Source organism: Egretta garzetta, unplaced genomic scaffold, assembly GCF_000687185.1.
Source record: "Egretta garzetta isolate BGI_Z169 unplaced genomic scaffold, ASM68718v1 scaffold154, whole genome shotgun sequence".
Taxonomy (NCBI): domain Eukaryota; kingdom Metazoa; phylum Chordata; class Aves; order Pelecaniformes; family Ardeidae; genus Egretta; species Egretta garzetta.
Genome location: NW_009259600.1, coordinates 7,317,812 through 7,329,562, shown reverse-complemented (window position 1 = coordinate 7,329,562; position 11,751 = coordinate 7,317,812). Strand labels below are relative to the sequence as shown.

General features: G+C 39.7%; 1 protein-coding gene across 1 annotated transcript in view; it reads right to left on the bottom strand.

Moving 5' to 3' along the window:
- The window catches only part of ZFPM2 (zinc finger protein, FOG family member 2), a 273,056-nt gene that overhangs the window by 151,736 nt on the left and 109,569 nt on the right, over positions 1 to 11,751 (bottom strand). The window contains exon 4 of the mRNA XM_035893882.1: positions 4,368 to 4,486. Within this exon, the coding sequence (XP_035749775.1) occupies positions 4,368 to 4,486 (119 nt within the window). The remainder of the gene's footprint in view (positions 1 to 4,367; positions 4,487 to 11,751) is intronic.

Sequence of the window (11,751 nt, the reverse complement as noted above, 5' to 3'; positions counted from 1 at the left end):
GAAGACAGGAATCACAAGCTAGGAGTTACACGCTTAGAAATGCATTCCTGGCTACTTGTAGGTACCCACATACTGTGGAATTTTCTGTGATGCAGCAAGGCGCAAAGTTGGAGCCTTTCTGGTAAAACTAGTGATTAAATCATGTCACCTTCCTTGTAGAGCTGAGCTCTCATCAAATGTAGATGTAAAGCAGTATTGTACAAAACTCTTCATGTGTCTGTTTGTCAAAACACCAAGATTATATTAAGTCTCAAAATCTGGAAACAGGTAGGTGATCTCTTTTTACTGTATAACAAGAGAACAAGCTCTTATTTCAGAATTACACTTTCTGGGCTTGAAAAGATACTCCTGTGCATTTCATTTTCTTGAGACTATCAACTCTTATGGAACAGTTGATGGAAAGTGGAAGAAGTGGAAGGAGATGGAAGGCAATAACCTCTATGCACAATTGTGAAGATGGATACAAATTATGCATGCAGCTGAAAGCAGGAGAATTTTGCCAGTTTGGCAAAATTACAGGAACTCATCATTAAAAGTATCTAAATAGAAGATCTATTTCTCTAAATATACTACAAGTATCTAAATAGATGTCTATAAATATTTAATAATGATATGAGGAGTTCTTAACTTCAGATTGAAATGGGAGTTAAATGCCTAGAGAAGTTTTAAGACCTGACACTCACTCTTTATTGTGAAAAACAACATTTTTAAGGTTCCTGGTGGCTGCATGCAGATTGTTTCATCAACAGTAGCAGTAATGCAATGGGGCACATTATTTCATGAGGGGTTTTGATCACTCTGTAATTCGTGGATATTGGGTAACTCCTAGATGAGAAAACTTAAGAACTTTATTAGTCACTGAGGTATTTCAAGTCTACCATTAGATTTTGAGTATTCTTCAGTCCTGATGCAGACCTTGCTCTACCATATGTCCTGACAGTGCTCCAGTGCTCCAGCACTGCTGATGAAATCAACAGCTGCTATTCCTACTGCAGTTGCGAAGAGCACTTAAATCATGTTTGTTCAAGGTACCCAACCTTCCAATACTCTGAGATGTATACTGTTAATATACTTCAAGACAGAAACTTGAAAGATCTAAAAAGTATTTGACATCTGCCACAGTGACTCAATTAATTATCATGCTGAATTAATTAGCTTGCTCCGTCTCCTGAGCCAACAGCAGTGACACTGTATTCAGCAACACAGTACTGCTTGAAATAAGCAGCACTTCAACAGGGTATTACATGCACAGGCTGTACACAGTGCAGAGTACAAGGTTAGTAAGTAAGCTGTAACTGTTATAGCGAGGTAATGAATCCTTTGAGGCAGTACCACATCACTAACACTAAACAGTAAAGTCAGGTAAGACACGTGTAGTCAGCCACAAACATATTTTCCAATAAAGAGACCAGCTGCAAAAATTGTGATATTTACTCACCTGAGGTTCCCTGAATTTTTCTTTCCTTTCCTCTCTATACCAAAAAATCACATTAAAGCTCTTTTCCAAAAATAATTTGATGTTTCTAACAGTGCAATGTTTGAAGTTCTCATTCTGAAATGAACTAAACCTGATGTCAGCTGCTGATGTTAAAGTTTGATTGAATTCTAGGGAGGTGAGGCTTTACCCAAATGAGCTTTCCAAAACAGATATAGATAACGTAAGTAAACAAACGCAACTCCCCTCATGAACAACAGAGAGCATGTACGCTAGTGAGAAAAGTAATCAAATGTGTCAAGCAAACAGAAAAATCATAAATAAAGCAGAATCATTTTAAGGAAAAAAAAAAAGATAAAAATATGTAGAAGCCGGGGGTGGGTTTGTGTTGCTTAAACAGTAAATTAAAGGTCTATCTTAAGGTTTACAGTTCTTCACACAGCATTTTAAAGTAACAAATGTAGGATTACAGGAAACATCTGATATTCAGGAAAAAGAAACAATACTTTGAATCACAGAATAATTCAGGTTGGAAGGGACCTCTGGAGGTCATCCAGTCCAAACTCCCGCTCAAAGCAGGGCAAACTTCAAAGTCAGATCCAACTTCGAAGTTAACTCAGATTGCTGAAGATCATACCCAGTTCAGTTTTGACTATCGCTAAGAATGGAGTTGCCCAAGGGACAAAACAATATTGCTGAGGACTACAATTCTGCTTACAGGAACTTTTTCAGATTTACAAATATGTTTGTATTAGTAGGCAAAACAAAAATAAAATCTTTCAAGTGTTAGCAAAAATAGACTTTCTGGGGTTTAATTTGACAAAAAAGTCCTGAAGATTTTCATCCTACATCGCTCTGAACTAGGTTGAGAAAGTTGTTCCATTCCATTACAACAGCCAAACTAAAAAGTCAGCTCTGCTCACTGCTTAATTACAAGTTCATTAAAACCAAAATATCTTAGCTAGATGTTTTTGTTACAGCAAAAGCAGTATTTGTCCAAAATTACGAACTAATAACAGACCTTAATGTATGCCTGTGCTACCAAAGAAGAAGCAAGCTCCTGCTAGGACTGTGGTTGCTCTACACCCCCTTAAGAAAACAAAAACGAAGCAACATGATCAACTGCTGAAATGTCGCAAACTCATCCTAAGAATACCAGATAATGACAATTGTGTAGTGAAGAGTCAATCAACATCATCTCCCATACTTAAACATTATCTTCAAATCTTCTATACCCGATGAAGTGGAACAAGTGGACAGGGCAATAGGGACAACACAAAACTAGCGTTTTTACTAAGGTATTAGGTGGACCAACTTTGAGCTACACCAGGACTAAGGTTTCTGTTCCATGAAAGTTGATGAAACTAGTAATACTGGAGTCTTAGAAAATTATTTGTATTACAGGTAGTTCTTGCAAATGACATTTTATGAACAACATTTTGAGAATGCTGATAGACCAAGAATAAAACAGATGAAGAAATAAAAATGAAACGGATGGAGAAAATGGAGACAGGTATTCAAATTGCCCAGTTTCCCATTTCTAACAATAAGATGCTTTGAGTGTCCAGTGCTTTTGAAAATCCACCCTTTATTCAGGTGCCTGAATGGGAAATCTGACCTGGGTTGGGAATACTGAACTCTAGGAAACAGACAAAGTTTCCATGCCACTTTCTGTAACATCTTTTTAGCACCTTTTGATTAATAAATTATGCTAGAGTCTATAAATCATCAAGATGTTAAATGGCTACTATGTACTCGTAACAGAATAACACTTCACTACAATTTTAATATACATATTTACAGAAAGTAACATGCATGCTATCCAGCAAGCCCTTGGAAAGAGAGCTCCAATATACAGGCATAGATTCTCCACGGAGGAGCTAAAGACTGTCGGTTCCTCCCCTTTTCTCCCATGTCCACATAACACTTCTCTCACGCTGTCCCAGATGGTACTTCACCAGCTCAGTGCTCCTCACTCTCTCCAGGTTCCTCCAAGGGCAGGACAACACCCCTGTCATGGGGAAGCTCCGCTTCTCCCCTTACAGCACAGATGTATCTACCCCAAATGTATGTAATACATTTCTGTGAAACAGTTCCACAGGTCTTTATGCTAATATATTCATGCAAAGCCTGTAATAGCAAACAGTGATCCAGCTGAAGATAATGGTTCTTCAGAAGTATCCCACAGGGCAATCCATGTTCCAAGATTGTCTAAACCCTTCTTCTAGAGATATTATTCGGTTTTTTTCAGTACAGGGTCACCTTTCCGATATTCTCAGAAAATTAATCTGAACTATATACAAATAATATTGAAGCTCAGACTTAAAACCAACACAAACAAAAATGAAATGAAGACCTAGAAATGACATGACTTTCAGTGCACTGTAAGTAATACGATCCACATACTTTCTGCAATCAGAATACAAACCAAGGCTAACTGAGAATGGATTATATGACAGGTGCCTTTTGGTATCTTTCAAAGTAATTTTAATCTGACGGAAGATCTTTCTGTGTTCAGTAACGTTAACATTAAGGCAAATTTAATGAATTTTATCCTAAAATAATGTAGCTATTTATTTTCTATACCATCCCTTAATATAAATTAAGTACTCAGCAATTAATGCTGGGAAAAATTTAAAAAGCCACTAAAAATCAGCTACTACTACTGGAATGCAACAGCTTGGTTCAGCAAACAAGGAAGTGACATTTCCCTTCTGTAAAATAACAAGCTAAATACTATTAACCTGTGCTCCAAATAACTTTACATGGACGGTTGCCATAGATGAACTAATTGGAGAAGAGCCAAATAGCGCTGTCCATGAAAGCTAACAATGCCTGTTTTCGAACGCTCCGGCTGCGCAATGATTCAGGCTATTCCCCAAAGAATGGCACACAGTATAACGAAGCGAAGCATCTCGGAGCATCTACGTACCAAGGTGTTATTATTCAGATCCATCTTCCCAGCGAAAGGCCCCCATGTTGTTCCAACCGGAAGCTGCTGCCGGCTCTGAATCTTGCGCTCCCCGTCTTTCTGGACCACCTCCAACTCTCCTGCAAACAAAGGAAACAAGCAGTGTTGAGAGTACTTTCACTTCTGCCTTGACAACAACCACCTCTGCCTTTGTGCTGGCTTTATACGCACAATGTTCTGAGGACCCATATAATGAGAATTAATTATGCTTGTCTGAAAAACAACTGATCTTGTCATCCTGCAAAAGGAAAACAAACCTCTTCCCCTTATAATTATATTCAAATTTGGTTTAGAAAGTCCCGTTTTTTTCTTGCATCTTTTCACACGCATTAGAGTTTAAAGGCATTTTTATTCAGAACAGCAGTTTCATAAAAGTTCTTAAATGCTGGGGAAGGGGGAGATGACAGCTAAAAGGAGAGGGTGCAGCAGCAGACACACCTGGTGTGTCGACCTCCTTGATGCATTTTGCTGTCAGGAGACCACATTCTGAAGCAGTCAGCTACTAAAATTTTAGGGACATACTTTATAGCAATATAAACCCCAAACAACTCTACTAATTTTGAAGAAACTACTAAAAACATTTACTACACTTAAAAATACAAGGATTTTAAACCAAGTGAGGTTTTACAGGCAGTAACATTTCAGAATGAGACCCAAAATAATTCAAATTGTTAGCTTAAGGTTTTAGCACAAAATATGTAAAAGCAATGGGGGGAGGGTATAGTGCATTTTTCAAAGTAAATTTTCTTTTTGAAAGCAAGGACTTCAAAATGAAACCTTAAGTGAAATTGTTGCTTTAGCTCACTTTAATTTTTCTGGGGTTTTCCAGTGAAAGGAGAAAGAAGAACACACAACTGACCATTACTGTAGAAGGGAAAATAAAATTCAGTCACCACCTTTCTCCCCAATATATTCTTCACTTTGTTTCAGAACCAAAAAAAAAATACTCTGCACAACTCTTGTTTGAGAGCAGTCTCTTCCATATGCCTATTTTTCTACGAACAAATGTTTCAGTTAAAAGTGTAGTAACAGTTGTGCTTAGATACACAATTTCTAACATTCTTTGCTAAAAAAAATTAAAATAAATTCTGGTTTCAATTTTTTAAGAGGATAAAATGGCACAAGAAGGAGACTGGTCTGTGCTTTTCTTGTCAGACGTTTAACTGCATTTTTACATTTTACTTCCTGATGGAAGGCTGAAAATCTGTTGCTGTTCTCAGGAGCAGCAGAGCTCACCCCGACCTCACTGTAGCCATGATTTCTCCCAACCCGTTTTCCCTGCTGCTAAAGCGCCTTTGTCGCTTTCCATACCAACCAGATGCAACAGTAATTCCTGCCTTTTGCATCAAGGCGTCCCTTCTCAACAACTCTACCCCAAATCAGGGTGGTGCTTTTCCACAAGCAGGGAGAAGTCCAACTATGCAAGAAGTCAACTCATCCCAGACTTAGAACTGGCAGTTGTGAAATGAACCTTGGGCCGGAGGAAGTGAGTAACTCCCCCTGGCTTACAGGCAGTCTCTGCAGACTTCCCCAAGCTAACCATTCCCATGGATGCCTGGAATCAGGTTGCAGCCAGGCTGTGAAGGTTTTCCTTGTCCGCAGGGGTTAATCTCAGCTGTTTTCCAAAGAGAACACTTGGCTCCAGCTTCCATTTTCAAGCACAGAAATCTAAATTTCACCTCTGAGTGTTGCAGATTACAAAACTACTCTACGTAAAATTGTGCATCAGATCCTTCCTGCAAACTGGAACAAATCTACGAAATAGAGTTGTATCAGTTTACAAAAGCTTCTATGTATGCGGGTGAGTCCTCATCGTGACAGTGCTATGACATTTTAAAAGGCAGTATGTGAGCAGGAAAGCTTATGGATTAATTATATCTAATTTACACGTGATATATATGCATCCAAACAGAAGGGAAAAAAAAAAAACAAAAACCACTTTTTCCCTCTCACAGTCACATTGTTACAAATTGTATTAACTTTAAAAAATCTCTTTATATGTTAATTACAGAAGAGAGAAATCTTTCTGGTATTGCAAGGTAACATGTTGATCACTTAGGCATATTGCAGCATTTTCTCTCTACATAGAGATGAAAACTGTAGCATTTGCTGGCTTTTACACACTAAAAAACAGCCATGTCTATGGACATGTCACATTTAACTGATACCAGAGGAATCATGAGAATCTTTGAAAACCCTTTTAAAAAATAATTCAGCCTCCCTTTCTGCCACTGACATTTTTCATTTGAAAAGGGTTCAGACACAGTCAAACAGTGACTCCTTATCTGTACCTGTGGATTTACAAGCAGGCCTGTCTTTTAATGGATTAAGAACGACAAACTCAGGGCAGATCATCCAGTGATATCCAAAAACCTACCTAAGTTTTAAGGTACACATCATTACACCTTGTATTTTAAATAAAATTAATAGCATGAACCTTACACCTGGTAAGTAGTTTAGGTTTGAGGCACACATAAAAACAAGCAATTATTTTCCAAAACTGTATTTTTTTTCCTCCAGTTGATAATTAAATAAGTTAACATGGATTCTTTCTCTCTTTTATTGTCTTTTGTTACAGCTCCAAGTCGTAGTTTGGGCAATACATTTCAATATGTATGAATACATTGACATGTACTACAGATGGGGAAACATTATGCTGAATTGTACCGAAGCTGCTGTATTTTCCCCTCCACTCAGAACACCATGACGGAGCAGCAGACTGCAGACAGGGTTACCAAACATTTTGCTGCATAACCTTCCTGTTTCCCTTGATCATAGTTCTCCAAAAAAAATACATTTCTCTCTGGTCACCATGACCAGCAGCCATTTTAACGCTATGGGTGACTGTTAGAGTTGGGAAGAATAATCTGCTCCTATGTTTTGGCACACACAGACGTTTCGGCTATGCTTATACAAGGTGCAGCACATTACAATTTGATCCTTGGCAAAGAATTTTCTTTTTTCACTGAAAATCTTTGTTTAGGGCAAAAAATTAACACTAAGAGAGCTGTAAGTGAAAAAAAACACTGCACATCAGGGTCTACAAGCATCTGCTAAGATTATTTTGTTTTTCCCTACCAGAGCCTGCATCTTCTGTAAAATGCCTGTATATGTTCCTTTGTCTGCCCTAAGCAGGAAGGCCAGGGGCTGGTATGAGGGCTTGTAGAAGAAAGATTACAAATGTCACTATTAAAAATCCTCTCCCAAGTTCCCCTGACCCCACAGCAAGGAACCTGCAACTTTCCTGCATTCATTTACAACATTTTTCTCCTCTGAAATTTCCTATATGGTGAATGGTATCGAAACTGCGGCAAAAGACAGGCGCAGTCTCCCTCTGAGGAGAACGGGGCTGCTCTCTTCTCCCTGCCTGCTTCTCACGAGGACGCTGGTTTAAGTGGTGCCGAACCTGTGGCCTCAAGCGACTTGTGACCTCAGGAGAGTTTTCTGGAAGGAAAAAAAAAAAAAAAAAAAAAAAAAAAGAACCTCACCCCATGACTCTTAATTAAAAGAGTTTGAAAAATGCATCAGCAAGACAAGATTTTCCCCTTCAGCCTTAGAAGTTCAGGTGTGAGTCAGAAGGGCTCTCTGCAGCTACCATCCCCTGCACAACTGCTCAGCATCTCCACAGATTACATCAGGAAAAGGAAGAGGAGCGGAGATTTTATTGCTGTATCACCACTTGCAGTAAGAAGTGTAAAGGCTCAGCTGGTACTGACCCTTCACAGGTGCCTGCACATGGAGATCCCAACAAGCAGGGAGAAAAGGAAAGAAAGGATGAAAAACTGCTGCAGCTGCATTTAATCGTCACTCCAGCCCAAAGGAAGCAGAGAATTCTGTGCCAAACACTGTTAGGAGCTTCTAGTGATCAGCAATTGCAACAGACCACCTCAGTACTGGACACTGAACATAATGTTCCTTCATGGAAGAGCAAATTATAATGTATAGAATTCATACACCCCCCCGGGACTCATCATTCCTACAGCAAAGTCGTGAAGCAGCTGTATTTTGCTGTTTTCATCCTAGGTTGTCAACTGTCCCATTGAAAAGGACAGCGGCAACCATAACAGAAGCAGCACTAAGAAATGTAAGTAGAGAGGAAGTGATGCCCCACTTTTAGCTTTTGAGAGTCAGGTAAAAAAAAAAAAAAAATTACTTAAGAGACATTCCATTTAGTGATATTTACTTCCCTTTTCCTTGATATAGAGCGAGTCCTTTTTTTCAGCTTGTTCTTCAGGAACACACTTATTTCCAGCTTGCCGAGTAAAGTTTATACAAAATATTTGAGACACATAGTATGGGCTAATCAATTTTGGTAAAAGATAATGCTGTTAGTGCTGTGGGCTGTTTCTCTTATCTTGTTGATGTAGCATACTTTTAAAGTCTGTGATTACTCACAGACTTATGATAGCTGCACTGTAAAAGAAGCCCCAAGTCATGACTCACTAGTACAGCTACAAAACATCTCATGGCTTTTAAGATATTAGGCCACCTTGGTGGATACAAAAGCAGAATGAAAGGACTCAATTTAGGATTCTTTTCTTACATATACATATTGTTTTAGGAAAGCCACATAGCGCTTGCATAAAATAGAAGGCAGAGAGGTCACTTTAGCTTTGTGTTCTTTTACGGCAAAATCAGAGTAATGTACAAAACCTCCACAAAACATGTGGTGTACTCAAGAACCCAACAACAGCTTTTGGCCCTTAACACTATTTGACCACAGTTCAAATACCACAAGAATTCAACTATAAACAGTATTTCTGAAAAAAATAATATCGGCTTTCATTCCATTCTGGAATAAGAAACAAAGGAGCATATGTCTGAAGGTGAATGATGAACAGCGTTTTGGGGGAGAAAAAGTGAACTACTTTGTTCAGAAGCAAGCGTATCCAGATTTGTAAATGTTTAACATTTCTAAGCAAGTCACTGATAGCTTTGGCAGTAGGGCTTTTTTTATCGGGAATAGCTTTCTAAGTGGAGTCAGTTAAAAAGAATGAGTAAGCTCTTCCTCTGCTATAATTAGAGATTGGTTATTTGACATCATGGGGCTCTGCTAATTTCCACTAGCAAATGGCTCCTTCTTTGCATATTTCCAGTGCCCAGCCACCTGGCTCTCTAAGGAATATTTTTGCATGGCAGAGAAATTGTATACGTTGTAGTTTCCAATAAGGACTGCTCTGAAGTCAGAGCGAGCAAGTTAAAAACACTCTCAGAAGTTCTTAGGCTCTGCCCAGCCCAGAGCCCAAGATCTGTGTGCCATCCAGGAAGAATCCACAATTAGTATTTGGCTGGTGATTACCTCCATTATAACAAACTAATATGTGTACATTTGCACACAGCAGTTCCCTGATAGCGGAGAATTATCCCATTTCCACTTCTGTGATCCTTAACAAGGTAGCTCCAATATGAAATGCTCATACACTTGCTTGGCAGACATAAACTGCATTATTGAAACACCTCCTCTAAATTCTCCTCCCTCAATTTTCAAGTCTCTGAGACATAACACACACTAAACTACAGTTTTGAACATAAACTTGAAATACGACATTCTCTATTCAAGTACTCCAGTCAAACCCTGATAAATCAGGCTGGCCATGCAGTGATCTTATCCTTTCTGACTCTTTAATAAATCGAACCTTGTAAGTTCACGCTGTTGGAAGTTGTCACTAAATGAAATTGTGACCTTATCCGATGCGTGAACTTATCCTGCTGACAACTACATTTATTGTGCGGATAAGAATGGGGGGAAAAAAAAAAAGACTTTTGATAATTGTGATCTTAGCCATATGCAACTCTAACAGATGGGATCTTTTTGATGTTCCATTAATGATTTGGCTATGATGAGCCTCTACTCAGGAAAAAAATAAATGTTCTTCATAGGTAGGTGGTAGGGGGACGGGTAAGCGGTATGAGATGTGCACAAAGAAGTACCGGCTGACAGCAGTGCATCAGAAGCTATTAGCCTAACACAAAGAGCTTTGAATTAGCTTGTTAATTGCACTGGAAAAGATAACATAATGGAGGTGGCAAAACAGAAGCATTCCCTTTCCACAGGACTCATTTAGTAGCCCAATACTCTAAAAAATGGAACTGAGAGTCCAAAGCACTAACCCAAAATATGGTAAGGCATGGCACTTTGTGATGACTGAATGAATACTGCATCTCCTTCCAGCGCCGCCTGGGCGGTTGCCACTGCTGTTGTGGAAGAACGTTGGGTAAGAGGCAATTCACGCAGCTGTGTTATGGAAATGACCAACCATCCCACATCACCACGTTTGTCTGTCAGGGATTTCATACACTGCGTTACCTAAATTCTCCCATCTCTCCACAACAGGTAGCACTGTACCCACTCTGCAGTGCACTGCCCCTGGAGTGAGAAGGTCCGGGGGGCGTCAGGGTACAATCTGTTTTGCCGCAAGGCAAGTCTGCTGTGGGACACACAAACTGTAACTATCTTACTGCAAAGACACACATACACGAGACAAGTTCACACTGGAGTCAAAAGAGTAACAGACTAAATTACAATCAATCTTCAAAAGAAATTTTACCATTTCCTTGGCAATGCAAATTGCATACACAGGGGTCTTGGCAAAACCAGAGGTTATTTAGGTTGTCCAGAAGCAATGGCAAAAATTCATTTTTGTTCCCAAAGATAAGAAAATGTGGCCAGGCCACTATTAGGATGAGAAGGGTGGAAGGAGGAAGAGACTTGTGATTGAAAGCTGAGAAAATAGCTCTGGGAAGTCACCTTGGAGGAAATGTTGCTATTCTGCTGCCATGGAGGGGGTGGAGGATTTCTGAACGGAGTACTCTTCTTCCTTTCTCTGAAGGTGCTGCCCCCTCCCCCAGCAACTCCTCCCCCTAACCCTGATCCTCCCTCGTCCCATCCCTCCTAAGGAGTAGGGTCAACCAGACCTCTTAGCACAATGGCCATGAGGGAAGTAGACACAAGGATAGCGCACAGTTAGTTATTGCTCTAAGCTACTGGTCTCCTTTGCCTACACTTAGAAGCAGGTCTAGATAGCAAACACAACCCAGGAGAAGCTGCCACATGTCGCTTCATTCCTAACCAAGCTGTCTAACATTGCCCCATCTTGCCGATGCTCCCACAGGTAAACTGGGCAGTCTAGGTAAGGCTGACAAATGAAGAGGCTTCTCCATCCTCTGCAGCAAAAATTGTGTTGCACCCTACCTTTCTTTAGAGACCCAAAAGTCAGAAGCAGAGTTTCTTTCTCTCTCCTACCCGCTGCTAGTACTGCAAATGGCACAGAGTGCAGGTGCTATCCTTATCTGCAACAGTGCTTTCCTACAACAGACAATAAAGGGAAGGAAAGAATATTCTGAG